Source organism: Cydia splendana, chromosome 2, assembly GCF_910591565.1.
Source record: "Cydia splendana chromosome 2, ilCydSple1.2, whole genome shotgun sequence".
Taxonomy (NCBI): Eukaryota; Metazoa; Arthropoda; class Insecta; order Lepidoptera; family Tortricidae; genus Cydia; species Cydia splendana.
Window position 1 is genome coordinate 4559396 of NC_085961.1, and position 26108 is coordinate 4585503.

Below are 26108 nucleotides of genomic sequence, written 5' to 3' on the forward strand. Positions count from 1 at the left end.
TCTGTTGGAATTTCAGATAATAAGGACCTTATTGCAGCACAAGGACTTGAATCATAAGGCTCCTTCTGTTATGGAAAGTCACAAATGTATTTGTTTTTTGTTTTGTATATGTGACATCGCATGTTTTGTGCCAACAGAGGCGTTGCGTGTGAAGGATAGAGAGCACGCGACACTGCTAGAAGAGAAAATGGCACTGCACATGAAAATGGTGGGACATACGGGCACCTCGATGTTAGACGTACCCAGCACAGGTCAGTACTTCAGCATATTCGTCAATATAGGTTTGGTTCTCCCTTTTCCATGCATAGTACGATATATCGACCACAAACGCGCCAATAGAATTTCAACTTTAGCATTCCGATTTAAGGTTCAAATTAGATTGCACTTTCGGGAAATGTGACTTGCCTTCAAATTAATCATCAAAGCCGGATTAATTGGAATACATTTGGATTTTTTGGGAAAACCTTGTAGATTGGTGCGGCCTGGAAAAGGGTTAAATGAGGAAATTAATTCTAAGGTTAGCTCATAAGAAGGCTGCTAATTTTTGGATGCCACGGGTGACCAAAGGGCTGGCTGGTACTTCGCCCAGATAATAAGCATCGTCAGTCAACGGGGCAATGCGGCCAGCCTTTTGGGCACACTGTCCGCTAGCGGCGGGTTAGAGGGTATTTTTGATTTGTAAGTTTTTGTTTTGTATATGTACTTTAAGGGTAAGTACATCGACGAATCCCTGACGAATGAGATTTACCATTGTATTGTTATCTGAAGAAGCCTGTAGCTGATCACGAATTTGTGTTCATCTGAACAAGGCTGCGTTACGGCTCATAATTACTTTCTAATTGTAATATACTATTTATTCCTTCGGTAACTTATTACCGATTATTATAATAAAAAAAAAAAAAAATACAACAATATTTTTCGTTAATACGAGATCTTATTTCCACAAAAAAATACAATTCATATAAGCATGTCACAGACTTTTTCCAACCAAGCTACAACGAGGTAGTCTACTGTTTCTGATTTACCGTTTGCTTCACAGGTGTGAACACAGTATTTCCAGGGGGCTTGGTGTTCCCCGACTATGTGCGGCTCGCAGCCCCACAACCTGACACGCACGCGCTATGGCAGGAGGTGTGCCGCGTCGTCAAGGTAAAAAAACAACGGGTTGCACTCCGGGAGTGCCGGCAGAAGTGAAAACTCAATGACATTGTAACAGTTTTTCGATCAGGTCACGTGTCCGTTTTACGAATTTTCAATCTGTCGAATCAGTCGGTCAGGTGACCTGTCGCGAGTTTAACATTTTTTCCCCATCACAAAAAGTGCACAGCGCCGCTAAAGAAGTTTTCACTTCAAAAATTTTGCATTTCGTTTACCTTAGTACCTATTTCCATACGCCCTACTATCTTAGGTCTATCTTTCGAATCCGGTATATTACGTCAGACGAAACATTAGGTTGAATTATCACATTTATAATTAAATTATAGGTTATGCCTCTATGCGACGAGGTAGTTGATTCCTATGTGTAATCTTATATCAACCTGCATGTACTATCTTACGCAAATAAATAAATTATGAATTATTATGAATTATGAATTATATAGGTAAGTGCTGAATCTCTTTACGCTTACTATTTCTAAGGCCCTAACCTCTTTATGATCTCCTTGCACACATTTTAAACCAATTAAAGTTGGCCTGATATAACGCACGACCTTTCGTTCGTTATGCACAATATATTTTTCTGTATTTCGAACATTATTATGCTAAATGAATGCTATATCTGCCAAACAGGACGCGCTGGAAGCATCGAGCGGCGCTTGGAGCGGTAGCAGCGCTTTAGGCCGAAGTACGAGCTCGGCGGGCGAGAGACATTCGTGCGCCTACGAGAGCCCCGCGTTACCGAGACGGGCGGATACCTTCGCCGGTTTCGATGCCACCACGAACCGACACAGAGGTAAGATATCTGTCTTACAAGTGTCTGAGCAGGACGGCAATCGGAGCGGGATCTGTCCGTAATTCTTTAGGATGAAGTACGAGCTCGAAGACATTCGTGCGCCTACGAGAGCCCCGCATTACCGAGACGGGCGGATACGGTACACAGAGGTAAGAGACGGCTATATCTGTGTTACAAGTGTCTGGGCAGGATGGCGATCAGAGCGGGAAGGCTTAGGTCAAAGTACTTCAGCGGGCGAACGACAATCGTGCGTCTACTTCAAAGAGATGGAGGATGGTCACAGATTAAAAAAGGAATAGTTATTACACTACACACAACCGTCCACAAAACGACGCTGATCGACCACTCCACAAGGTGGGGTGCGACCCGACACAGCCTCCGCAGCTGGAAAGCGGAAGAGGCCCCTCACACCCTCCCAATAAGGGGGTGTCGAAAGAAGATACTAAAGAATAGTTATTAAGCAAGATAAGAGCTGAATTAAGAGAGTGAAAGGGCTCAGCTAAGACGAGAGGCAGATAGGCGAGGACACTAAAAAGTATATTGATGGGGAAAAAGTAAAGAGCTCGGGTCTTTTTCACTTCTTCGTGTGGTACAGTTGCCATCAGATATATCGGAGCGGCCAAGGTGGTCGCAAATATCTGAACACGCCTCTATTGTCAAGGCGGGTGTCATTCTGAATCCCTAACAACGTTTGTCCTAAAGTCACTTGCCCTAACTGGTTTGTCCTAATGGGCACATGCTCTAACGATCAATTGTCATAACGATTATTTTCCATAATGTAATGGTTAACCTAAGACTCATTTGTCCTAAGCATTTGTACCATAACTATCAAGATCCCTAATGTTTTTTACCATATTCTTCGAAATCCCTAACAATGTTTGGCATAAAATAACATGCTCTAACTGTTTTGACCTAATGGCTATTGCCCTAATGATCAATTGTCATAACAGTTACTTTTCCTATTGATCAATTATCATAAAAATTACTTTCCATAATGAATGGTAACGAACTGTTGCCACAAAAATGGGTTAGATTAGGTTAGAACTGTGACCCTCGCAAAAACGAACTGCTGCCACAAAAGTGGGTTAGGTTAGGTTAGAACTGCGATCCTTGCAAAAACGAACTGTTGCCACAAAAGTGGGTTAGGTTAGGTTAGAACTGTGATCCTCGTAAAAACGAACTGCTGCCACAAAAGTGGGTTAGGTTAGGTTAGAACTGCGATCCTTGCAAAAACGAACTGTTGCCACAAAAGTGGGTTAGGTTAGGTTAGAACTGTGATCCTCGCAAAAACGAACTGCTGCCACAAAAGTGGGTTAGGTTAGGTTAGAACTGCGACCATTGTAAAAACGAAACGAATTAGGGAAATCAAAATTAGGGCATACGAGTGTTAGGTCAAGCAACGATAGGCTAAGTTAAATTAGGTAACATGATGGTTAGGATATATAATTTTTAGGCCTAACAATAATTAGGCAAAAAGAGAATTATGCTACATAACATTAGGATAAATACTCAATATGGAAAGTGCCATTAGGGAAAAACATATTAGGACAAAAAAAAATCGGCCATTCGATAATAGGGAAACCAAAATTAGAGTATACGAGTGTTAGGACAACTGATCATTATGAGAAACAATATTAGGGAATGCAAAGATAGGAGAAAAGACTTTAGGGATTCAGATATAGATCCGTCAAGGCGAGTGCTTGTTCAGATATTGTGAACGCCTTGGCCGCTCCGATATAACGACTGTACTATGTAACGTTGCATATTTTGTTGTGTTGCTCCATGCCAGGAATCCAGTCATTGAACACACAATAACACTTGTATTACTACAGGCGTCAACCTCCGGTTATCAACGGACACGCCAGAAGAGGTCGAAGGCGAGACGGAACCACACGAGCCCCACGAAGTTCACGACAGACCACGCGTCTACGAACAGACGGGCGGTGATAGCGCGCTCAAACTGCAGCACGCTGTATACACGCTCACCTGCATCGTGTGGCAGCAGCTCACCACTATACACAGGTACCTACTGAAGACGGTAAACCAGACCGAACCACACGAGTCGCATAACATGCCACGTGTGCAATCACACCAACACTTAACCCTTTGAACGCCTCGCACGGCTATGAACTTTGTTAGAATGTATTAAGGTTGATATTGGGCTGTAGGTAGTTCATTAACTTTGTCAACGATGAAACATGTAGAATAGCGACGACAGGTCTCTTAAACTGCTATAAACGAATAAATATTAAGTACTGAATAATATAGAAATGATAAAAAGTATCAAGATTCCTCCTTGCAATCAAAGAGTGGCCTGCTACAGATTCTTTGAAATTACCGCTTTTTGCAGGTTCATCTTTCATTAGCCAGACTCTAATGATATAAATATTTTCATAGAGCGAGCTACTTTGTGCAATAATTCCTTCGCGAGGCGGCTCGTTCTATGTGAACAGTCGCATAATATTTTCCTTGTAGCATACATCTCAAGCGTATGGTTTGTCACCTATCTGTGTACTGTAGTGAGCTTGCATCGTATTTCAGCCTGGAAGCGCAGGTGATGGCGTGGCGGGCGGCGCCGGGCGGGGGCGGGGCGCGCGGGCACGAGGCGCAGCTGGAGGAGCTGCGGCACCTGCAGGCGCGCCTCACGGCCGACCGCGCCGCCTGGGAGCACTCCCGGGCGCAGGACCACGCCAACATCGCCGACGGTACGCTCACAACCTTATATCTACCAACACGAGGCGCAGCTGGAGGAGCTGCGGCACCTGCAGGCGCGCCTCACGGCCGACCGCGCCGCCTGGGAGCACTCCCGGGCGCAGGACCACGCCAACATCGCCGACGGTACGCTCACAACCTTATATCTACCAACACGAGGCGCAGCTGGAGGAGCTGCGGCACCTGCAGGCGCGCCTCACGGCCGACCGCGCCGCCTGGGAGCACTCCCGGGCGCAGGACCACGCCAACATCGCCGACGGTACGCTCACAACCTTATATCTACCAACACGAGGCGCAGCTGGAGGAGCTGCGGCACCTGCAGGCGCGCCTCACGGCCGACCGCGCCGCCTGGGAGCACTCCCGGGCGCAGGACCACGCCAACATCGCCGACGGTACGCTCACAACCTTATATCTACCAACACGAGGCGCAGCTGGAGGAGCTGCGGCACCTGCAGGCGCGCCTCACGGCCGACCGCGCCGCCTGGGAGCACTCCCGGGCGCAGGACCACGCCAACATCGCCGACGGTACGCTCACAACCTTATATCTACCAACACGAGGCGCAGCTGGAGGAGCTGCGGCACCTGCAGGCGCGCCTCACGGCCGACCGCGCCGCCTGGGAGCACTCCCGGGCGCAGGACCACGCCAACATCGCCGACGGTACGCTCACAACCTTATATCTACCAACACGAGGCGCAGCTGGAGGAGCTGCGGCACCTGCAGGCGCGCCTCACGGCCGACCGCGCCGCCTGGGAGCACTCCCGGGCGCAGGACCACGCCAACATCGCCGACGGTACGCTCACAACCTTATATCTACCAACACGAGGCGCAGCTGGAGGAGCTGCGGCACCTGCAGGCGCGCCTCACGGCCGACCGCGCCGCCTGGGAGCACTCCCGGGCGCAGGACCACGCCAACATCGCCGACGGTACGCTCACAACCTTATATCTACCAACACGAGGCGCAGCTGGAGGAGCTGCGGCACCTGCAGGCGCGCCTCACGGCCGACCGCGCCGCCTGGGAGCACTCCCGGGCGCAGGACCACGCCAACATCGCCGACGGTACGCTCACAACCTTATATCTACCAACACGAGGCGCAGCTGGAGGAGCTGCGGCACCTGCAGGCGCGCCTCACGGCCGACCGCGCCGCCTGGGAGCACTCCCGGGCGCAGGACCACGCCAACATCGCCGACGGTACGCTCACAACCTTATATCTACCAACACGAGGCGCAGCTGGAGGAGCTGCGGCACCTGCAGGCGCGCCTCACGGCCGACCGCGCCGCCTGGGAGCACTCCCGGGCGCAGGACCACGCCAACATCGCCGACGGTACGCTCACAACCTTATATCTACCAACACGAGGCGCAGCTGGAGGAGCTGCGGCACCTGCAGGCGCGCCTCACGGCCGACCGCGCCGCCTGGGAGCACTCCCGGGCGCAGGACCACGCCAACATCGCCGACGGTACGCTCACAACCTTATATCTACCAACACGAGGCGCAGCTGGAGGAGCTGCGGCACCTGCAGGCGCGCCTCACGGCCGACCGCGCCGCCTGGGAGCACTCCCGGGCGCAGGACCACGCCAACATCGCCGACGGTACGCTCACAACCTTATATCTACCAACACGAGGCGCAGCTGGAGGAGCTGCGGCACCTGCAGGCGCGCCTCACGGCCGACCGCGCCGCCTGGGAGCACTCCCGGGCGCAGGACCACGCCAACATCGCCGACGGTACGCTCACAACCTTATATCTACCAACACGAGGCGCAGCTGGAGGAGCTGCGGCACCTGCAGGCGCGCCTCACGGCCGACCGCGCCGCCTGGGAGCACTCCCGGGCGCAGGACCACGCCAACATCGCCGACGGTACGCTCACAACCTTATATCTACCAACACGAGGCGCAGCTGGAGGAGCTGCGGCACCTGCAGGCGCGCCTCACGGCCGACCGCGCCGCCTGGGAGCACTCCCGGGCGCAGGACCACGCCAACATCGCCGACGGTACGCTCACAACCTTATATCTACCAACACGAGGCGCAGCTGGAGGAGCTGCGGCACCTGCAGGCGCGCCTCACGGCCGACCGCGCCGCCTGGGAGCACTCCCGGGCGCAGGACCACGCCAACATTGCCGACGGTACGCTCACAACCTTATATCTACCAACACGAGGCGCAGCTGGAGGAGCTGCGGCACCTGCAGGCGCGCCTCACGGCCGACCGCGCCGCCTGGGAGCACTCCCGGGCGCAGGACCACGCCAACATCGCCGACGGTACGCTCACAACCTTATATCTACCAACACGAGGCGCAGCTGGAGGAGCTGCGGCACCTGCAGGCGCGCCTCACGGCCGACCGCGCCGCCTGGGAGCACTCCCGGGCGCAGGACCACGCCAACATCGCCGACGGTACGCTCACAACCTTATATCTACCAACACGAGGCGCAGCTGGAGGAGCTGCGGCACCTGCAGGCGCGCCTCACGGCCGACCGCGCCGCCTGGGAGCACTCCCGGGCGCAGGACCACGCCAACATCGCCGACGGTACGCTCACAACCTTATATCTACCAACACGAGGCGCAGCTGGAGGAGCTGCGGCACCTGCAGGCGCGCCTCACGGCCGACTGCGCCGCCTGGGAGCACTCCCGGGCGCAGGACCACGCCAACATCGCCGACGGTACGCTCACAACCTTATATCTACCAACACGAGGCGCAGCTGGAGGAGCTGCGGCACCTGCAGGCGCGCCTCACGGCCGACCGCGCCGCCTGGGAGCACTCCCGGGCGCAGGACCACGCCAACATCGCCGACGGTACGCTCACAACCTTATATCTACCAACACGAGGCGCAGCTGGAGGAGCTGCGGCACCTGCAGGCGCGCCTCACGGCCGACCGCGCCGCCTGGGAGCACTCCCGGGCGCAGGACCACGCCAACATCGCCGACGGTACGCTCACAACCTTATATCTACCAACACGAGGCGCAGCTGGAGGAGCTGCGGCACCTGCAGGCGCGCCTCACGGCCGACCGCGCCGCCTGGGAGCACTCCCGGGCGCAGGACCACGCCAACATCGCCGACGGTACGCTCACAACCTTATATCTACCAACACGAGGCGCAGCTGGAGGAGCTGCGGCACCTGCAGGCGCGCCTCACGGCCGACCGCGCCGCCTGGGAGCACTCCCGGGCGCAGGACCACGCCAACATCGCCGACGGTACGCTCACAACCTTATATCTACCAACACGAGGCGCAGCTGGAGGAGCTGCGGCACCTGCAGGCGCGCCTCACGGCCGACCGCGCCGCCTGGGAGCACTCCCGGGCGCAGGACCACGCCAACATCGCCGACGGTACGCTCACAACCTTATATCTACCAACACGAGGCGCAGCTGGAGGAGCTGCGGCACCTGCAGGCGCGCCTCACGGCCGACCGCGCCGCCTGGGAGCACTCCCGGGCGCAGGACCACGCCAACATCGCCGACGGTACGCTCACAACCTTATATCTACCAACACGAGGCGCAGCTGGAGGAGCTGCGGCACCTGCAGGCGCGCCTCACGGCCGACCGCGCCGCCTGGGAGCACTCCCGGGCGCAGGACCACGCCAACATCGCCGACGGTACGCTCACAACCTTATATCTACCAACACGTGGCGCAGCTGGAGGAGCTGCGGCACCTGCAGGCGCGCCTCACGGCCGACCGCGCCGCCTGGGAGCACTCCCGGGCGCAGGACCACGCCAACATCGCCGACGGTACGCTCACAACCTTATATCTACCAATACATTCATTTTACATGTCAGTACGAGTTGTGCCTTAATTTTTTTTTAATATTAAGGAGACTGCACTCCTTAATTATTTTTTAATGTTTTTAGTGTGAATATTCGATTTTAGTGATGCTTTATGCTTAAATAATTAATTATTTTATCTTATTTTTTGGCATGTTTAGAGAAAAGCACTATCTATGCCTTGGCTCGGCAGGAATACCAATTCGTGGATAACGTGGATTTGTCTTCTTTGTCGGACGATGCAAAGCAGAGGTGTTGCGAACGCCACCTTTTATTTGTATAAAATCTCAATGCATTCCTATCCCTATAAGACAGGTTTACCTAGTTTAGGGCTCAGGACGGGTCCCCTATCTTTGGCATACTTTTTTTTGTAATAATTCTATTGTGCATAATAACTTTAGGCATAATATACTGTTAGCATAAACTCACTTGGCACTGGATTGTTGCGCATACGTACTCTACGCATAATTTTTATTGATCGAAGTATCTTTTGGCATAAATTTAATGTCCGAATCGAGACCTGGTATCTGTTTCATTTCGCATAATTTTATTTGTAATAATTTATTTTTGCATAATTCGCCATTAAGCATAAAGAACTACAAGCATAAAATGTTATGGCCTAGAAATGTTTTGCATACTTGCAAGAATCATATACGAGTAATATGTTGTATGCCTAATATTTTTTGGCGGAAATTAATTCGCCGAATGTTTCCCAATTCGCAACTATTATTTTCTCATAATTTCATTTCTGGCAGCAGTTTGTTTTCTTGGGGTCGCAGTTCTAACCTAAACCTAACTTACTTTTTAGGCAACAGTTTGTTTTCGTGGGTTCGCAGTTCTAACCTAACCTAACCCACTTTTCTGGCAACAATTTGTTTTCGTGGGGTCGCAGTTCTAACCTAACCTAACCCACTTTTCTGGCAACAGTTCGTTTTTTTGAGGGTCGCAGTTCTAACCTAACCTAACCTACTTTTCAGACAACAGTTTGTTTTCGTGGGGTCGCAGTTCTAACCTAACCTAACCCACTTTTCTGGCAACAGATTTTATACAATCTGACGCTTTCTTTAATTTTAACAATCGTCGAAAAACATTCTGCCAAATGTAGCTTATGACAGACGCGTTTTAGGTCATACAAGTTATACCAAATAGAAAGAATCTAAATACGTTTTCTTCGATGTAAATATTCGCCTAAACCCTATTATGCTAAACAGATTATGAAAATCACATTTCGGACATTTAAACAAACGCAAAATGAAATTATTCGTATCAAAATTCGGCCATGATAATAGTAGTCTATTTAAGATTCGGACTTGCAAACATTCGGGCTATTGCATATTATGCAAACTGAAGCTTTCTGCAAATTTAACATTCGTCGAAAAACATTTGGGTCATTCCATAATAAACGCTACCAAGGGTTCAAAAATGAAAATTAGTTTAAGAAGTCAACACTAACCTATATTTCCATAGAAAACATACCAAACCATCATGTCAGAAAAAAAAACCGAAAAAAATCAATTTTTACATGTTTTTCATGTACTTGATCGCAACGTTTAAATGATAGGCGTAAAACTAATTTTATACAGCGATATTGGCAAGACTAATTAAAAAGAAAGTAAAGTTTCTGCCAAATATGTTATGCCAGATGCGTTTCGGGTCACAGAAGTTATGCCAAATAGACGGAACCCGAGCGCTCCACATACCCTGTATCGCAGCCAATTAGAAGCACCTAAATCTAAACCACCTTTTTTACTGTTCAATTTCGCTAATTCACTCTCTCATTTGCCTCCATACCAATAACACACCGGCGATGGTAATCGCTTACCATCAGGCGATTCGTCTGCTCGTTTGCCTATAAAAAATGTACTTTTAATACGCACTTAAAATGGCAGGAAACCGAAAGTAAACCAACACTTCAGAAGTGGTTTTCCATGAGCATTGACCCCTTTAACGCCACGGCATGCACGAGGGTTGATATTGAACTGAAGCCGTGCGCGTTAGAGGACGTTTTTGATGGTCAAAAGGTTAATAAGTGTTATTTCTTGTAACAGAAAAGCGGCAGCTTCAAGCAGCGCGAGAAGAGTTACTAGAACAACAGAAGGACGTCGAACAGCAACGGGAGAGGCTCTTCAGGCGTCTCGAGAGACTGCAGCAACACGGTATGCGTCTCTTTCACTCGTTACGTTTGTGAATGTAGCTTTCCTACTCGCACACTTACTGGCTAACGTTAAGGAATGGAATTCTGTACATATTAGTGTATTACTACACTAGGAAATGTGCACCTCGTAAATTCTAATAAAGTAGAAAACACACACTCACATACTCATAGTTATATCTTCAGACTTCAGAGTACCTACTGAAGATACAAATATGGATATTAGACATATAGTGTATTCACAGACGCAAAGATATCACTTTTTACACCACACGCACCGCTACAACAGCTACAAGCAACGTTTAACTATATTTCGTTCAACGTTATTATTTATAACTCGTGTTTTATCAAATAAACGATTATCTTATCTTATCTTATCTTAATGTATTTCGGACTTTTTGCACTTAATTTTAGAAACCGAAGAAATTCAACTTCCTAAACAATTTCCTTTTCTAAACTATTCGTTCCCATTGCAATTTTTTCTTGTATGGTCCTTAAAAGCTTAGTAATGAAAACATTCCACTTTTAAAGTCATATAGAACTCCCACTTCTCAAAACCTTTGACGTCCCAATCCTCATGTTACATAGTACTAAAAACCACTTGTGAACTCACAAATTAAGTCTAATATTTATCCACGTACCCACGTAGTTCGACCGGTGGTGGTGACGTCACTGTGTGTTTCAGGCGGCTCGCAGGAGGAGATCGCGAGTGTTGGCACGTTGTCACCCGACTCTAGTGTCAGCGATACCACGAGGAGAAAAGAACCTAAGTGGCGAAGTGAGTACTATCTAGTGCGAAGTAAGATGATCAAAAGAAAACAAATACACAGCCCAAAAGAGGCACAGTATAACACAAAAGTTAATGATTCTTAAGCATAAAATGTAAGTAGTGTTATGTAGGCAACTATTGGCCCATAGATAATAAATACCTTAAAACTAGCATACATATTATTATAAATTATATCTTAAAACTAAAAACACACAATTATGACTACGATGCAGTTCGCAACCCCGCAGTGCCAGGGAGCCGGCCGCGGAACCGCCGGAACTTGACACTCTTCGGCCAAAACTCCTCCTTGGTGAAGGTCGCTAGGTGTTCAGTCGGAACGCTCAGCACAAAAGAATTAAAATTCACAATGTGTCGAGATTCTTATGAGCTTATAAGCTTACGCAGTGTCAGTAAGGCTTCGGACGCCCAACTGGTCTTCTCTAAATATTTTAAATCGTATTATGTGTTCCGTTCCACGTCGGATATCTTCATTGAGAGAGCAACGCGATCGTTGACCGATAGATGCCGCTAGCGTCTATGTAGTCGCTCCGCCCCACGCCGTGACGTAGTTCCGCTTCCTCCCTGCCAACCATTGCTCGCTTCACGCTGCTCGCCGCCACCATGTCATTGTTTCGTCGACCGTCTGACCGATGGTCCGCAATTTTTTTTTTTTTGCGTATATTTTTGCAGCATGGTGCTTTAACATTTCCGATCCAAAGCTCGGTCGATTAAATAGTGAGATATAGCAGAGATCGCTACTATTAGTCTTTTGGCGGTCTCGCGATCGAAGTCATCGAACGGTGCTTTTCGATTCTACCCACTTTTTTCTTGCTAAATTAATTTTCACATTCCATGCTGCTAAAATCGTTACCGTTAACTCGCATTTTCGAGATCGAAGTAGGAAGTGCGTCAGTGGTTTTCGTTAACAAGTGGTAACGCAAGTCGCTCCGCATCGGAGAGGGAACGTGCGGTCATCGTGCCGGCGGCGGCGGGGGCGGCGCCCGGGCGGCGCGGAGGCGGACAGCCTGCGCGCGCCGCTGTCGGGTGCCGCGCTTCGCCGATAAGGAGGTTTGGATTGTCTCGAACCATCCGGTGAGCCGGTTTAATGATATTCTAGTTTTATTGGCGTTCAGAAGTTACTTCGACACTAAAAGACGGTTCTCGGGCAGGTCGTATTAACCTGGGAGTACCTCGTGTCGTTAGTTGCGACGCGACAGGGGCTCAGGGGAGGTCGGCCACCGCGCGCCGGCGCCGTCGACTTCCTTCTGCTGTCGTCCAAGGTGACCCCGAGACGCCGCGACGCTGCGGGCCGGAGCCCGAGGTGTCGCGGTGCGGGGTCCGCGGGACGCCCACTCCTGTTGCGGACGCTTCCAGTCTGCGAGAGCAGTCGCGGTGCGAATGCTTCCAGTCCGCGAGAGCAGTCGCGGTGCGGACGCTTCCAGTCCGCGCCCGCTCCTGTTGCTGCAGTCGCGGTGCGAACGCTTCCAGTCCGCGAGAGCACGCCCGCTCCTGTTGCTGCAGTCGCGGTGCGGACGCTAGTCCGCGGGACTCCGAGAGACGTCACACGCCCGCTCCTGTGGCTGCGGGCGCTTCCAGTCCGCGGGACTCCGAGAGACGTCACACGCCCGCTCCTGTGGCTGCGGGCGCTTCCAGTCCGCGGGACTCCGAGAGACGTCACACGCCCGCTCCTGTGGCTGCGGGCGCTTCCAGTCCGCGGGACTCCGAGAGACGTCACACGCCCGCTCCTGTTGCTGCGCTTCTGCGTCCCGACTGCTCGAGTGGAAGGAAGGTAAGTTACGTGGAAGCAGAAACGCATCGCCGCGTTGGCTGCCGTCCGTCATGACGTCGCTGGTGACCTACGCGCCGGTGGTGGCCACCACGATGGCGCCGCCGAGGGCAGCAGTGTCGCCGTGATGATAAGTGCTACGAGCCAGCCATCGGCCCGGCGCCTATCGAGCTGGCCGCCACGACGGCGCCTCTCGCCTCACGCACCTGAGCCTGGCTACGGTGACCGACGCACCAGTGCCTCCCGAGCTGGCCGCCACAATGGCGCCTCTCGCATCACGCACCGACGCCTTCCAAGCCGGCGGCGGCGGCCGCCACAACGGCGCCGCCCGCCACGATGGCACCACCGCCTTGCGCACTTGCGCCTCGATCTGGCCGCCACGATGGCGCCTCTCGCCTCACACCAGTGCCTCCCGAGCCAGGCGGCGGCCGCCTCACGCACCGGTGCCTCCCGAGCTGGCCGCCACGATGGCGCGTCTCGCCTCACGCACCGGCGCCTCCCGAACCGGCGGCGGGGGCCGCCACGATGGAGCCGCCCGCCTTACGCGACAGCGCCTCTAGAGCGGGCCGCCACGACGGGTCCTCGCCTCACGCACCAGCTCCTCCCGAACCAGTGGCGGCCGCCATGATAGCGCCGCCCGGCCTCACGCACCGGTGCCTCCCGAGCCGGCCGCCACGATGGCGCCTCTAGCTTCACGCACCGGCGCCTCCTGAGCGGCGGCGGTTGCCATGATGGCACCGACAATCACGTCGATGCTGTCCACCGATGCTGCAACCACGACGATCCTCCCTTGCAATGGCGCCCATGTTCTGTTCGCAAGAATACCACCGCGAACTTACCTGCCGCCGATCAGTTTTGTCCTGTTCACATGGTCCCATTGAGGTACGCAGGCGCCTATAGCTATGGTGCCACAGCACGAACAGACCGCTAAGCTCTTGTTTTCGGTTAAGGAATCCTCCGGCGACGGCAGAAAAGGTCGTAAGGAGCTTCGTCCTGCGTGGCTCGACTGCCCGGAGTTGAAAGCGGTAAGATATGTCGATACTCAGAGGAAAATACGTCGCGTTCCCGGGCTTCATAAAGGTGCTGATCGACGAGGAGCCGTGCCGCTTCGAGGTTCCTACGACTTCTCGAGGCCATGGAGTGATCCAACCGGAGAACATCTAGCGACAAGGCCCTGTGCGACCGCTCAAAACCGAGGTGAAAGGCATCGAAAAGGTCTGCAGACTTCACAAAATTATCTTTGCTTGCCCGCGCTCTCCAGCTTAAGTTCCGTCTTACAAAGTCTTTCTCGTGCGCCAAGCCCATAATAAACAAAATGGGATAAATAAACCCGCTGCGCCTGAACAAGCTTGAGTTTCCGGTGCTAAGGGGCCAGGAGGACTCCAACAGTTTACATCTGTCTGTCTTCGACTTTATCGAAACAGTTTTGTTACGCAAGCGCCAAAATCGATTTTAGACTTGATTTCATTAGTTCGATTTCCTTAAAAGCATGCGACCATACCCCTATACTAGCTCGATATAGGGTGTTTTTTCGGATAAAGCGAATTAAACTATCACGCTCCTAGACATCACGTGGGACACGCGACACAACACCCCGATTGAAAGTTTTTTTTTTTCGCGACATACAGGCCTGCCTTGCTGCCGAGTTTCTCGCAGAAATGAGACTCAACGCCTCCTGTTCAGTCTCAAACTCGCAAACTTTAGTTCATGGAGGAAGGTGACACCTTCGCAGTCCTCAGCAACACGAAGCCTCGCGCCACTTCCTCCCTCATCTTATGCAAGCAGTCCGTTACAATCTCCAATATTGGTAGACAATGTACGAGGTAAGACCCTTTCAGTGAAGAGTAACCGTTAACGGGCCACATCTGCAGCGCTGACGACAGAAGTGTAAACATACAACCGCACCACTACAGTATACATAAAACGACGGCGACACTACATCCCCTCCGTTACCACGGCTGTCGCAAAAACTGCTGATGCCAGCAGATCGTCTACAAGTCGCGCTGGTTCCTTACTACTTACCAGGTCGGTACAACCCCCGAGGGCGACGGTTTATCAAGAAGTCACTACGCGCCCGAGTGGCAGCTACGCCCAGAAGCCGCCGAGACTATCTTCGCCTGATAGGCGCCTTGTTGGCCAGCCTCCGCTTTCGAGAGTCTTCGCACTATGTCACGGTATTTCTTAACATACTCTGAACTGCTACCACGTCGCGTCTGGCAGCTGCCGGTGATACGACTTGGTATGGATGTCTCCACCTGCCAGCCTAATCTGTTTACTGTGACGGCGTGATAAGGAGAGCCTTCACGCAGCTGTGGTAAGCTTGCAATTTACTGGCGGTCCTGTGAACACAGCATCAGACCGCCCTCTCTTACGAGTCAACGACCTTAAGAATGAGGCGTAGCTCCTGTCAGATAGGACGCTCCAATACCGAGCTGGCGAGATCAGGAGTGACGTCCGCTGTGATGTACCTACTGGCGTGACTGGCGCATGAATGCAACATGCCAAGGGCTAACGCTACGTAGCGAACGAGACGCAACTGTCACTGTCTCACTAATATGGAGGAACCTGGTATTCCCGGTTCCGGTACTATGTTTGTATTGAAAACCAGTAACGGGAGCACTCCCTAGATCGTCCCCTTCTCTAGGCCGCCTGTACACCCACAATGTAGAAATGGTCTTCATGGTGCATCAAAAATAAGATCGACTGCCAGGTACCTCTAATACCCAGTGAAGTAGCGAGCTATCTCAGACATCTATTTCTATTGTCCATGTTAGCTTTCAGAATGATACTTGTTCATAAGCCTGTAACAAGTGCTGTATGTGAACCACTATCGGACACTATGCCTTCTTCCAACGCCATTAATAGCGAGACCAGCGCCTCCCAAACCACTAGCTTGGGACGCGAGAAATCTACTTGCCCTAATTTGAATAGCCCTACAACGTTAGGTACGTTAGAAGAAGTACGATAGAAGAGCTGCCGCACATTTGCTGTTGGCATCAGACCGCAGGGTCAATGACCTTAGTCTACTACACTGTAGCCCGGGTAATTGCATAGTTAATTTTCACGCTATTATTTTGTGTCCGAAATTCGGCTCTAAACCAGAAAACGTGTCTTACCGACTTGACACTTAGAAGCTCCGGAATAATGTATAGACCCAGTAAGTAGGTAGTCTAGGTACGTCAGCTTGCGAGAATTACACAAATGTTAGGGGACACTGCGCTTATTTATTTCAGCCACAGTCTCATCTAAGCCGGCCTCGCCTACGATTGCTTTCGATCCACGATGTACTCAATAACTATATTGGCTGGAAAACTATCCACTTAGCGATATTTTGGCTTAAGTTAATTGGGATCATGACTCGCCGAGATTCTGCGGTTCGGATGCGATTTCGAATGAGAAATCTCTCAAACCAGTTTAACGTCAGATTCGAACCTGGGATTACAATTTAAATTCTCAATTTCCTGTAATGCATCATTATAACGAGTCACTGTGATTTCATGGGTTGCAATATGGCGTATATATTTATTCTTTCTCTGAGTTCTATGACAGTAGGTGTAGCCCTAACGCTTGCGCGCCCGCTGACTCGCCACCAGGAGATAATAAACAGGTCTCAATGAAGATATCCGACGTGGAACGGAACACATAATATAAAAATTTTACCTTCCAATAAAATTGGTATTATGTTTCCTTCCACGTCGGATATCTGAGTAATGCCTTCCTGGCAGGCTACTAGGCTACTTTTATGCCGACGGTACTTCTCCTCAACAATGACATGGTGGCGGCGAGCAGCGTGAAGCGAGCAATGGTTGGCAGGGAGGAAGCGGAACTACGTCACGGCGTGGGGCGGAGCGACTACATAGACGCTAGCGGCATCTATCGGTCAACGATCGCGTTGCTCTCTCAATGAAGATATCCGACGTGGAAGGAAACATAATACCAATTTTATTGGAAGGTAAAATTTTTATATTATTTTTCTGTTCTGCAGACAGTCGCGGCTCGACAGGGTCGGAGGGTGCGCCGCCGCCGCGAGCCCTGCCTCCCCCGCAGCTCCTATCGGCGCAGAACGAAAGTCGCGCCACCGCTGCCATCTCCGTAAGTTTCTACAACCATACTCGTACCTCGTAAGACCTACCATAGAAAGTTTTCCAATTTTTTATTTGAACCTTGTTCTATAAGTAACTTGGAATGAATTGAAACAAAAGAAATGCTTCTTTATTTTTTTCATGAAAGGTTCAAATTAGATTGCAACGAATATGTACATTTTAATGTACATTTAGACTCACGAAGATAATTATATCCAGAAAGAGGGATCAATCTGTGAACAAATGGACTCTGTATCATATTTATAAACTAAAACGTTTATTGGATTTGAGAAATAATACATTACATTAGTATGTCCCAAACGTACATACAGTGATTTTGAATTTTCGTGTATAATACAAAAAAATGGTAGCAATAAAATTAAACATAATTTGAGATTTCCTCTTAATCCTTAACCGTAATGTATTAAATATATTAAGAACGTATTTTAAGTCGCTAAACACTCGACATGTTTCACTCCGTACCGAGGAGTGTCATCAGGAGCTTGCGTTTACGGTGACGGACCGGCGCAGACTGCGGGCCGCAATACTTAACCGTAATCCTCTATATGGCCGATATATCCTCCTATTTTATTTTTTCTTTCTACATGTGTCTTTCCTTCCAGCAAATGGTGATAAAACAGCAGTTACCACTAAAGCTAGCTAGTGGCAAGTCACAGCAGCCGCCGCCCGGTTACCACCGCCTACACGAGTCCCCGAGCGAGGTAATTTGGACTTTATTACTAAGTTGTTAGAATTTGAAATAGTACATTTGTATGCGCAAATTAGTTAGGACTCAGAATAAGTTTGTTTCATGTGATGTTTGTTGTCTTATTCCACTTGATTTTTCGTTTTTATATTACAAAATGAAAAATCATAAAAAAAATTACTGAGTGTATTAAAAAATAAAACAATTATTGTTATTTAACACAAGTTAAGTATTTTATCCCAAATATCTTAATGTCTCAAATAGGGTAAAACACCTATTATTGCTTCTCATCAAAAAGCTCAGGCGGCCTAGCCAAGGTGACAATCGCTTGCGCTTCGCCATCGAATCGCTTAATGTTTCTTTATCAATCTTCCATATTTCTTATTTATTGTCTTTGTGACAGTGACAGTTATGTTTCGATCGCTACGCAGTGTTAGCGATTGGTCTGTTGTCTACGGGGCCAGGTTAGTAAAAGAAAGCAGAGTTCAAAAGTTACAATTGCACAAAATACGATTGGTATTTTGGAGGCCAATATATCGGTGTTATATCCTACTAATTTATTTCAATTGATTCTCTTACCCCTGTATTATCTTTATCCTGTACAAAACAGATCAAATGGTTGGTTTTCAGGAATTCGAGTATCCAAACGTATTTTAACATCAAAGTTTGTTTTGTAAGTACGTTATTGGTGTCGAGACTGTCGAGTACTAGCTGTGTCTTCCAAATTCACTGTTGTATAGAATACACCCCTCTGCCCTTTCGAGATACCCGAATAATTGTAGAAATTATAAAAAAAAAATATTTAAATTAATTTATTTACCGTATTATAAATCAATTCAAACTGAGTAAGTATAAAGTAAACGAACTATTTTACTATTCAATGTTTTAGAATGAATTTTATCCTACGAAATATGTACTACTATTTTGTATTAATTTCTTTCTTGCTCACTCCTAAAGAAAATTAAAGAGTGAAAACATTTCCTTCTACCTCTATTTCTCTCTCACTTTTACTGTCATTTTGTAAAAATAAGTATATTGTATGTATCTGTAAATTATTTTTAATTCTGTACAATTTATTCGGGTCCATAAAGAAATGTAATTGGCTTTAGTATTTGCACTGCGATTGGCTGTTAGTTACAAAAAACATCTTAGAATCATGTTAATAGGCGCCATTTCCCCATTTCCGCAAAAACCGTATTGAAAGTGATAAAAATAAATTCAATAACAATGCCAAAATGGGTCACTTTAGAGCAGCGGTCGGCAACCTGCGGCCCGCGGGCCGCATGCGGCTCGTGAAACTGTCACTTGCGGCCTGCGAGCCTCCCTGGCTATGTAATATTGACAAACGACAATGTCTGATAAAGTCATAAATATTAACAAAGTGCGGCCCGCGTCAACTTACTCATCGTTAACTACTATGTGGCCCTTGGCTGTTAAAAGGTTGCCGACCGCTGCTTTAGAGAAGCCTATAAACAGTGGCTCGATTTAAATACGTTTTTGTGTATTTATCATGTAAAATAATAACTAAAATTATAGGATCGACCGCGCTGCTGCTAAAGACACACCGGCTGCGAGTGCGTACGGATCTGTATATTATAATGCGCAAGTGCACGAGCACGTCTCCGCACACGTTACGCATCCGGTGTGCACACGCCTTTAAAGACGTTGACGTGCCGCACCGTCACGTCTCTGCGTATAAGTTGGGTTCCAGTGTGGTCGGCCCTTCAAACAAAACATTTGGCCCCTGTTAATATGGATCTAAGACTTCGCGTAGATAGGTGTATATTTACAACCATTTCGTCTGTTCAGCTTTTAATGTCATAGGTAGCAGAGGGCCTATCGCCAACGTCGGAAAATTGAAAATTGTTAGCTGTATCGCTTGAGTATGCAAGAGAGATGACGATTATTAATTTTTCGATGTCGGCGGTAGGCCCTTAGGTATATTTCTTCTGGAATGCACAGATAAGTCTGAAATCAAATAAATCTTGCTGGACAAATGCTTCATATATTATACAAGAAGTGAATGTGGTTTAAATTTTTTTAAATCAAATTTTGAAAACCCTCCGCTAGGCACCCTTTATATTATTTATTTTAAACTTTATAACAAATAAAGTACAAATAGCGGACTTAATGCCTAAAGGCATTCTCTACATATAGGTATTATATACAATACATATGTGCAAACAATAAGAAAATCCATATCTTTATTTTGAAGTCTGTTAAACATAACGTCCCCAATCAACAAGATGCCGCGGCAAGCCGTCAAATGTGGCTTTCCATCAAAGGGTCCTTAATATGGTTCATGTGCGTAAGGATCTTTCCATTAGAAAATGGTCCTTATGCACATTGGAGCACAAGGACTATTTTCTGATGGAATGGTTTTTATGCGCATGAAGCATAAAGACCCTTATCTAATGGAAAGCCACAAATATAATTAAACACTATTGGCGTTATTCATAAATGCGTTATTAGCCTGAATTAGCTATGAATCGTTTGTCTTTATCTGTCATTTTGACTTGTGTATTTGTAAGAATGGAATAAAACTTAATTTAATTAAATCAGGACCGTAAAGATTTATGAATAAGGGGGTTAATGTATAGCTCAAAATTTACCACCATTTGATCTAGTTCAGTATGGACTCAGTTCGCTATGTTTCCAGCATTCGACGGGGCTCGTGATACACCACACGCGCACCGGCAGCTCGCCCGCCCCGTTACCTACACAACCGCCGCTCAATAATAAGGCTACCAGGTACCACAATCAATTATTTTCATTTCTCATGCTCTGAAAGAGGGGCATTGTTGTTCTAAAAGGTGTGCAGAAAATGATACGTTTCTGCACTAGAGCATTTTAGGTTCGAAGTACGATCTTTTTTTTTACGATAAGCAATTGAAATTTGGGTTTAAATGGATTTGTTATACAATTTCAATTCTGATATTCGACTTCCCATTCCATAAATAACGATACTTTTGCTTAAATTGTTAATTGAAAGTACCCTAAAAAATACTATAAAAATTTATACTTAGTCATTTTAAAAAACACATGCATTTTACTTTCCTCGTATTCGAAATGAAAAGTAGAGTGTTTAACTCGGGTGAAAGGCATTATTTCATCCCTTGGTTAACAATCTACTATTTTTCACTTCTCGTGCTCGTAAAGTTGCGGGTAAGCGGCAGAAAGTTGCTTATTATGTATGTTCGAGAGCATAAAGTAAAATCATTTATTACGACCCTTATACTCGGTTTTCCTAGGGTAGCGGTGCCGTTATATAGCGGCCGTCTCCATACAAAATAATACGGCTAAATAAGGACGAGTAGTATTTAGTATGGAGACGGCCGCTATATGACGGCACCGCTACCCTAAGAAACCGGAGCTTTACTGACTTATCAGCAATAAAGTCCAAAATCTGGCACACAAACTGCAATTAATCATATAATTTCAGAACAAACACATACCCCAAGCTGCCGGACAAGTTCCGCGTGCGCACGCCGGACGCTCACTCGGCGCCGGCGGGCGGCGGGGGTGCGGGGGGTGCGGGTAGTGCGGGGGGTAGCGCGGGCGCGGGGGAGGAGGAGGTGATCTACTTCTGACCCCCGCGCGCGCCGCCGCCGCCGCACGCGCGGCGCTCCTGAGACTGCCGCCTGTCCTAACTGCCGGGGACCAGCCGAGACGTTCATTACTGGTAATGCCCCATTCAACATTGAACGGCGAGTCGACTTACAAAAGATACTAAAGATGTGTTAAGTCTTCGAAAAAATCGCGTTTGACGGAATAGGCTTTACGTTTAATGAACGTTTTTAGGTACATATTACGTTTACTTGGTACTTACAGTCTTGGTACTTTCAGACGATGTGGCGATGTCTCGACTTCAACTTTTACCATACAAAACGCACCTTAACTTTTCTTAACATAACTTGCAAAACCGTTTAAAAAATGAGTGTATTGCAAAATACGATGCCAAGCGGTTAAGAGACTCGAGACATAATTAATTGCTATAAAATTATTTATTAATATTCATAAAGGTGTAATCTAGATCTCTAAAGGCACTGCCACGTACTTGATTTTAACACTTATCTCAACTCTCTTACATTTATTTATAGTACCTCGGTAAGTTATGGACACCCGACTCTTTAATACATGCCCAAACGACACACACACCCGTACTTACATTAAATCTAAGTGACATAAACACTGTTACCGACAACACATCCCTACATTCAACATATGCTTTTTACCTCCAAAAAAGCTGAAGGTCACAAGTAAGGTCAATACTCGTAAGTGTAGCTGGCCCTCACACCTGGGCCTGTGTATAAACTCGCAATAAACACTCATAAATGTGCCGGTTTACACATTGATTAGTGTTTATTGCAAGTTTATACATTTATTACTAAACGCAATTAGTAAGTAACAAATGTATAAACTCGCAATAAACACTAATAAATGTGCCGGTTTACACATTGATTAGTGTTTATTGCAAGTTTATACATTTGTTACTAAACGCGAGTAGTAAGTAACAAATGTATAAACTCGTAATAAACACTGATAAATGTGCCGGTTTACACATTGATTAGTGTTTATTGCAAGTTTATACATTTATTACTAAACGCAATTAGTAAGTAACAAATGTATAAACTCGCAATAAACACTGATAAATGTGCCGGTTTACACATTGATTAGTGTTTATTGCAAGTTTATACATTTGTTACTGTAATGTAGGTACATACAAATACATTAATAAGCGCTTGACAGCGCGGGTAGATCTAAGACTCATTCTTGCAATATATGTAGATTCCTAACGGTTGTGTTTCCTTGTGCTCCCGCTAATATAAATATCCCGAGGGATTTACTGGATACTTTACAGTTACTAAACGCGAGTAGTAAGTAACAAATGTATAAACTCGCAATAAATACTAATCAATGTGTAAACAGACCCAGGTGTGAGGGCCAGCTACACTTACCAGTATTGACCTTAAATAAAAAGGTATTATGTGACAACACAATTGTGACTTACGCGTGTCACAGTGTAATAATACATTCCCCCCGTTATGATTCTATAATTATTTTAATGAACTTAATATTACGCTTTAAACTATTTTTGTATTATATATAAGTAAATTTTAATCACCGTTACGTACTTACAGGGGCCATCGTACTTATTTTATTTGAAACAAATATCAAATCACTCGAAAAGTACAAACTTTAAATTGAACATTCCATAAAGTGATCTCTATTTTATTACTTCATATTAATTTAATAAACAGTATTTTAAAGGCAGCTCTCATGAGAAATATAACTTTAAAGTATAATAAGACACGAGCTTCACCCCTACATTAGAAAGCAGTTATTTGCCATAAGTCAATCTAATATCAATTTTATGACATTACAATAGGAGTCATTATACAATAGCGAGGCGGGCGATTATATTTAAGATATCAAAAACCTATGCTAGTAGCCAAATGACTACGAATACGGTCTATAGTGAATATAAAGTTGTTACACTAGATGTTTTGGAAACTTGAAATCTTGTTGTTGACATATACATTAAACATTCGAGTTAGAGTAGAGGTTTGAGAGTTACGACAACTCAATCGGGACGCCTTTTGGTACATGGTGACATGACATTACTGTGTCCAATAATGCCCCAAAAGGCCGCTGAAGCTCTGTTTTCCTAGGATAGCGGTGCATATAGCGGCCGTCTCCATACAAAACAATACGGCTAAATATGGATAAGTAGTATTTTGTATGGAGATAGCCACTATGAAACCAGAGCTTAACTTTACCTCCTAAGGCCCAGCCGTACAAAAAACAAAGAATATTTGCCAGTGAAATTTGAACCTATAGTGTAGTAAATAAAGTTGATTTAGGTTTGAGCGAAAATAAACCGAAACAAAACAGATGCAACTCTTTCCGATTGAAAATGATTTCATCGAACTTAAAGTACTTTAAATACGACTGTGAGCATTACAAGGTTTTTGAAACAGATAAGACACTCATATGGTATTCATGTTTTCGTTGCTACTTCAATGTAAGAAATTACACCTTTGTTTTACGTATATAATTTTATATACTTTAACTAAAAACGTGCCTAAAATGTAAGACTTTGTTTATGATTATTGGCTTTTAGAAATCTCCTTGTACCAAAAATGGCGTCTCGATCAAAACTATGTTATAGCGTAAACTGTTGTTATGACACATTTTTATAAGATTCCTGACTAACACTTGTTACTCGGCAAAGCGCGTTGTAGTTATAAATATGTATAGTCTTCAAACCTACAACAGAGAGGTTTAAAACTGTTCTAACTTTTAATATAAGTATAACTGAAGAAAATATATAACTATGAATAAATGTACCTATTTCAAAAAATCTCTATTTGTCCCAATAGTGATACGGATTATTACATTTGTATTTGTTTTGACACTTGCAATGTTTCGACATATAAGTGTTAAAAAACTACAATCCGACCACTGTTCTGACAAAAATCTTCAGCGACACTTTTATTGTTAAAATTTGAAGTACCAGTTAATAAAAAAACACTTTTTTACTAAATAGCACACTGTTTTAAAAACTACTTATATTTTAAATTGTTGACATACTGTTTTTAACTTTACACTTTTCGGAATAAGCTTATAACTGTATACTGTCAGTGTACATAGCATGTTGAACGTTTATATAATAAAGTGTTATAGTCTCCATTGTCAAATGTACTCTATATCTGTGAGAATACGGTTCGTAATTGTATGGTCGGACGAGTGATAATTGTAGCATAAATGTCGTGAGTGATAACAGTCATCATTATCGGTATTATGTTCTACATACGTTTATTCGCAGCCATATTTCTTTAGACTGTTCATTTTAGAAAACCTTTACTGAACTTTTATCTAACTTTTGAATATTTAATATTTAAAACTTTCGCGTTTTGAACACATATTAAACTGACATTTATGGACAGGTCTAACGCGATTTTTTTTTATTACCTTTATTTACCGACGTTTCGACACAGGTTTCACTGGTCGTGATCGCGGCCAACAGCTTGAATATTTCATCACACATAAATTATCAGTAAGTAACTATATTTTAATCCATATTGACGAGAATTTATTTTTATTCAGAAAGTATCTGAGGTAACCTTAATAGACTAATCCATAATGACTATTGGCATTATTCATAAACGCGTTACTGGCCTGAATTAGCTATGAATCGTTTGTCTTTATCTGTGATTTTGACTTATGTATTTGTAAGAACGGGATAAAACATAATTTAACTAAATCAGGCCCGTAAACTTTTATGAATAACGGGGTAGGAATATACCTGTATATGGAAAAGTTTACCTACTTCTGATATTTTTATTTTTAACTTGTACATAATTTAAGTGAATGAACGGCATTCAGGTTAATATAATAATATGTGTTCTATACTACTATGGAAAAGTTAGATAATCGCTCTTATAGGTGAAGAAGTGTTCCAAACTAGTCACCACAAGTATAAATGACAGGCAATAGGAAAGTGGGTCTAATGCTAACATGAGGCAGCTCAGATACTCATTTAACTTAAGATTCTTATGATACAGACACATAATATAAAATTAAATTTGAATTACTCTGCGAAATCATGCATTAGAAAATCAGAAGCTATTTTACAACTTTGTAGCAAAGTCTATTGCAAACCTACAAAATATTGTGCGTGAATGGAGCAACAACTTGCTATGCCAAAAATTATCACATGCCAAATTTTCACGGTCACGTTTCACTGCACTATATTATATTGTAATTTTTACTGATGTTTGAGAGCGATATTCAACTTGTGGCACGGTAACAGCGTTTTCATCGTATAATACAAGGCGATTGAGTACTGTAAACCACATAACTATAGTCTAAAATCTCCTAAGTATGGTCCAAAATTAACTCTAATATCTTGGTTTAGGTGTGACAATTATATGAATAGGTGGGTCCACACAAAACGAGCCGCCTCGCGAGGATATTGCCGCGCGAAGCAGCTTGGTCTGTGTAGACGTGCCTCGGCGAGGCAAACGCATTATGCCTCGGGCGAGGTACGTTACGTGTCCACCAACTGAAGTGCTTCGCCCGGCGATTACCTCGTGAAGCGGCTCGTTATGTGTGGACCCGACTAATTACTTAGTTCTGAGGCAAAACAGTTTCATACATGGCGGAAAACACAAAAATATTACTGGTTACTTAATTA

At 46.2% G+C, this 26108-nt stretch overlaps 1 protein-coding gene and 1 long non-coding RNA gene across 2 annotated transcripts in view; both read left to right on the forward strand.

The window, feature by feature from the left end:
• LOC134800761 (rho guanine nucleotide exchange factor 18) overlaps window positions 1–21498 on the forward strand; it is a 70547-nt gene extending 49049 nt beyond the window's left edge. The window contains exons 24-34 of the mRNA XM_063773309.1: window positions 138–251; window positions 1040–1149; window positions 1789–1951; window positions 3784–3973; window positions 4493–4656; window positions 10462–10569; window positions 11251–11343; window positions 17106–17212; window positions 17826–17924; window positions 20568–20659; window positions 21351–21498. Coding sequence (XP_063629379.1) covers window positions 138–251; window positions 1040–1149; window positions 1789–1951; window positions 3784–3973; window positions 4493–4656; window positions 10462–10569; window positions 11251–11343; window positions 17106–17212; window positions 17826–17924; window positions 20568–20659; window positions 21351–21498 — 1388 coding nt within the window. The remainder of the gene's footprint in view (window positions 1–137; window positions 252–1039; window positions 1150–1788; window positions 1952–3783; window positions 3974–4492; window positions 4657–10461; window positions 10570–11250; window positions 11344–17105; window positions 17213–17825; window positions 17925–20567; window positions 20660–21350) is intronic.
• A 1030-nt stretch (window positions 21499–22528) lies between these two features.
• Window positions 22529–24220, forward strand: LOC134802932 (uncharacterized). The gene is made up of 2 exons (XR_010145908.1): window positions 22529–22624; window positions 22784–24220. It is a non-coding gene; the product is annotated as an uncharacterized LOC134802932 (long non-coding RNA).
• Window positions 24221–26108: the final 1888 nt, after the last annotated feature.